General features: G+C 47.6%; 1 protein-coding gene across 4 annotated transcripts; it reads left to right on the top strand.

Annotated features, from left to right (window-relative positions):
- Positions 1 to 1018: 1018 nt before the first annotated feature.
- On the top strand, positions 1019 to 3417 carry LOC119299833 (osmotin-like protein). Of its 4 annotated transcripts, XR_005146284.1 has the most exons (3): positions 1019 to 1703; positions 2350 to 2508; positions 2903 to 3417. XR_005146284.1 is itself a non-coding variant. In XM_037576978.1 (2 exons), exon 1 carries the CDS (start codon positions 1058 to 1060, stop codon positions 1694 to 1696), a length of 639 nt encoding a protein of 212 aa, XP_037432875.1. In that variant the 5' UTR covers positions 1019 to 1057; the 3' UTR covers positions 1697 to 1703; positions 2903 to 3412. The 4 variants fall into 4 exon arrangements, 3 of the variants coding, with proteins under 3 accessions (XP_037432875.1, XP_037432877.1, XP_037432876.1); XM_037576978.1 differs by lacking the exon at positions 2350 to 2508 and having other exon boundaries at positions 2903 to 3412; XM_037576980.1 differs by lacking the exon at positions 2903 to 3417 and having other exon boundaries at positions 1019 to 1681; positions 2386 to 2692.
- The last annotated feature ends 1124 nt before the right edge of the window (positions 3418 to 4541 follow it).

Raw genomic sequence — 4541 nt, 5'->3', positions numbered from 1 at the left:
AGGCACGGTTGTGCTTTATCGAGAGTCAGGGTCGTGCCTTTCGGAAACAAAAAAAACGTGTTTTTCTTTTTTTTTCTTTCGCGAGAGTCACGGTTTTGCTTCCGCGAGAGGTACGGTTGTGCTTTCGCGAGAGTCACGGCCGTGCCTCTCGGAAAGGGAAAAACAAAACGCGTTTTCTGTTTTTATTTCTTTCGTTAGAGTCACGGTTTTGCTTCCGCGAGAGGCACGGTTGTGCTTACGCGAAAGTCACGGCCGTGCCTCGCGGAAAGGAAAAAAAATACGCGTTTTCTGTTTTTTTTCTTTCGTGAGAGTCACGGTTTTGCTTTCGCGAGAGGCACGGTTACGCTTTCGCGAGAGTCATGGCCATGCCTCTCGGAAACGGGAAAAAAAACGTGTTTCTGTTTCTTTTCCTTCCACGAGAGTCACGGTTTTGCTTCCACGAGAGGCACGGTTGTGATTTCGCGAGCGGACGTGCCTCTTTCGGAAAGGGAAAAAATCGTGCTCCCGGTTCGGTTTTTTCGTCCGGTTTTTTTCGTGAAAAAAAAGTTCGTCAAAACCTATCAACATGGGATCTAGTTTTGAAGATCTCGATGCGAGAAATCCAATCGTGAAAACAGTTTGAGATTTGGACACACGGTTTAAAAGATAAAACGTTTTGAATAAACGGATCTACGAAAAAAGGAAAAAACTCTCAGGTTGCGACAAGTGGCGCGCTGCATGTGCGCCACTTGTCGCGACCCTAGAAAATGGAGTATTTTTTGCAACGAGTATTTCTTAATTAATGATTTCGAACAATAAATGCGAATAATCAAACAGACTTTTTTCTTCTCGCGCGGGCCTAGCTAAGGTATATGCAGCCTACCAAACATGTCTCGGCGTACTGTGGAACCGTTGCTTTTCCTCCCTCGAAACAAGCAAAAAAAAAAAGCAAAAGCAAAAAGCTGTCCCTGACGACTCAGCCCGAGCGGCAATCCTTGGCTACAAAAGTACTAGAATCCAGCCGCTCCTCTCTAACCCCACCTCTCATCTCACAAGCTAGCTAGTTGCTGTAGCTGCCATGGCCAGGGATCTCGCCTTCGTCCTCCTCGTCCTTGCCGCGCTAGCCGCCTTCTCGTCAGCGACCAAGCTGACCATCCACAACCTCTGCCCGCACCCGGTCTGGCCGCTCGTCACCCCCAACGCCGGCCTTCCGTCCATCTCCGAAAACACCGCGCGCCTCGACACCAACGCGATTCTCTCCCTCACCTTCCCACCCACCTTCTGGGCCGGCCGCGTCGCGGCCCGCACCGGCTGCAACGACGGCACGTCGCCGCCGCGCGGGTGCTTCACGGGCGACGCGCCGCCGTCCACCGTCGCGCAGATCACGGTCCACGACAGCGGGAACCTGGACCTCGCCGCGTACAGCGTCAGCCTCGTAGACGGGTTCAACGTGCCGATGGTGTTGAGCCCGCAGGCCATCGGCGGCGGGCAGTGCCCGGCGCTCGGCTGCGTCGTGGACCTCAACTGCGACTGCTCTCCGGACAACCGCGCCGCCGAAGGCACCGCGTGCCGCGGGCCCGCGGGGTACTTCAAGAACCGTTGCCCGCTCACCAGGACCACGCCGACAGACGTGGAGCCCGTGCCGCAGAGCTGCCGCGCGCCCGGGGAGCTTAAGATCGTCCTCTGTCAATCGTCCACAGGGGCGGAGCTAGCCTAATGCAAGGGTATGCAACGCATACCCAATATTTTCTGCTAATTTTTTTCAGTACATATACCCGTATATGCATATATATCAAGCATGGCCTCATTTTACACCTACCACGCATGAAAATTTGGCAAAGAAGCGCTCCAGCGCCTCGCTTCCTTACCTGGGCTCGCTGGCTACATTGGGCCTTGACTTGGGGTGTTGGGCCTAGGTTTGGGAATCCTCAAAAAGAAAAAAAGCAGCCTAGGTCTGGGTAGTTTGCATCGCTAATAGGACCTCGCCCTCGGCAGCGGCGTCAGTCGTTTGATAGGCAGCGATCAACCGTTAACAGCTGCGTGCATATCATCCCTCGGCTAATCGGCTTTACGCATTGTGAGTTTTGTAATTTTGAATTTTTCAAATTGCCAATTCAATACAGGGGACTATATTTATCCCTAAGTTCATCGATTGATCTACACGTATTGGCGCTATCATTTGCCCCTTTGAGAAGGGGTTTGGTAGCGTTAAATTTTGTTTTTGGCTATATTCTTGCAATATAAAACAAAATATTGAAGACCTTGTTGCAAAAATTATAATAATTAAAATTTAGTTTTCATGATTGTAAACATTTATCTCTTAGTGTTGCTTGGCACTAAGAAAATTTTAACTACGCATACCCATGTCAGAAATCCTGGCTCCGCCACTGGTCGTCCATGCTCCAGTGCGGCGCCGCGGCGGCGGAGGACGCCGACATGGTCATCCGCACCGTCGTCGCCGACAACTAGAGCCCGGAGCTCCGTGTTGTCCTCGCTTTGCCGTACTTCTACGCCATGCGCGATCCGTGCGTACGTTTTATTCAAGATAAGAGTTCGTGAGCGTCAATTAAGTGGCCTGTTTTCATACAAATGTTGCAGTTAAATGTTTGTATTGAGACCTTAGGTTTCGTCATCTGTAATACCGGCGGTGTAGCTGGTAGTACTGAGCTAAGCCATCCGAGTGCAAGGAAAATAATGCGAGTGATTTTCTTCTTGTAATGTTGCATTCTTTTCTCTATGATTGCTAAACTCCCATTCCATGAAATTTTCGTAAATGGTAGTCACTCAAAATAGAACATCACTTAGCATAAAAATGATAAACCTCGGTTGAATTGATAGTATTCAATTTGATATGATAACATGGATATTTCGATTTTTTAAATAAATTCTAATAGTTGGTCGCATGTTTTCCTATTGAAAACAGGGTCGATTCTCTACAACAATATGCTAGCGGTAGAAAATGAAGTGGAGTCGAAGAAAGAAGCCTCGGCATTGGAGAATAGTTTCAGTAACGGCCGGCGGTCCGGCTCGAAAAATCGGGAACCGGTACCTTGTCCGGTGTTTTTAAGGTGTATAGGTCTTTTGGTGAAAAAAATCAAGAAAATATTTTAAAAATGATGTAAAAACTCAAACAACTAACCTTGAGGCAAGGCATGCCAAGGTTAGAACACTTTGTGATTTATTATTGGGTTACGTTTGATATAATGTGCATTCATTTGATTTTTGGTCAAAATTTTGAAAAAGTACCTTAAATCTTTTGATATATTTTTTCACAATTGTGCCAATGCATAGGTGATCTGACCAATCAAAACGTGAACAGACAACCTCATAAGTTCAGTTGCCGGTTTGCTTTTCTCAACTTTGTAATAGAGGAGCCCTGAAATGAGATATTGCTGGAGACTGGGGTTAGAGATCTAGGTTCGGGGTGATAAGGGTCACTGGGATGGAGGGGTTAATAGCAATGTTTTACTCCCTCCGCTCTAATAATATAAGAGTGTTTCTGACACTACATCAATGTAAAAAACGTTTTTATATTATGGGACGGAGGAAGTATCTATCAACCACTGAACATGACTATGTTGATAGGTTGATGCCGTTAAATGTCTGATTGAGGAGGTTACAGTGATGATTTAAGAACGAAGACGGACATGAAAGAAAAGGAGGATGAAGATCCAAAGACTCGACAAAATCCCTAATTCAGTTGTCCAAAGCATTATTAGAAAAAACTTATCTTAGCACACAAATCTAGAAAATCCATGGGAGACAAAACAAAAATGCAATATTGACTGCACTAAACGAGGCTTGACAGTGGGTGAGAATATAGCTTTATTGGCTTTTGAGAAGCATAATATACCTTGCTTCGTTTGCGTACAAATTAAAGTGCCTAGCTCACGCCAAAGATGCATTGGTGCGCTTTCGATCGCACAAGCAGAATGATTTCATATGCCAAAGCAAGATCGGACGAATCAAAAGTCATCGTGGGTGCCTAAAGTAACACGTCACGTTCAACAGTGGGGATAGGAACTAAAATCCACATGGCCCTCACATTTAATTAGCAAAAAACCACCACTTTACGATTATGGCATTTTGTACAGCATCAAAAAATAAAAGTGACAAAAAGACACAGATGGTCGATACTAAGCATTTGGCTGACGTCACTATGAACAACTCCAGCGGACCGACCCATTTTGTCCGTGCGCATCCGTTTGGATCGGCACGAACAGAAAAGTCGGCTCAATGCGTCGACCCAAACGGACGCGCGTCTTCTTTTCGTTCGCCTGCCGACTCATTCTCGGCCCAATTTTGAGCCCCATTTACGTCGACGCGGACATGAAACGGACGTACGTGACGCGTGCCTATTCCTTCCTTTGGCCCACTAGTCAGTGTCACATTGGCCCTCTTATTCCACCCATATCAACATCAAACCTTCACCCGCCCCGCCCCATCGCCGCAGCCGTCCATTTTTGGTGCCTCTGCCAGCAGCCGTTACCGACACACCTAACCCCAACCCCACCACCTCCCACGTCGCCGCCACCGCCTCGCCGCCGGGGCATCGAAGCTCC

The sequence above is a fragment of the Triticum dicoccoides genome, chromosome 5A, assembly GCF_002162155.2.
Source record: "Triticum dicoccoides isolate Atlit2015 ecotype Zavitan chromosome 5A, WEW_v2.0, whole genome shotgun sequence".
Lineage (NCBI taxonomy): Eukaryota > Viridiplantae > Streptophyta > Magnoliopsida > Poales > Poaceae > Triticum > Triticum dicoccoides.
The sequence above is the reverse complement of the archived record's forward strand: the minus strand, read 5'-3'. Positions and strand labels throughout refer to the sequence as shown.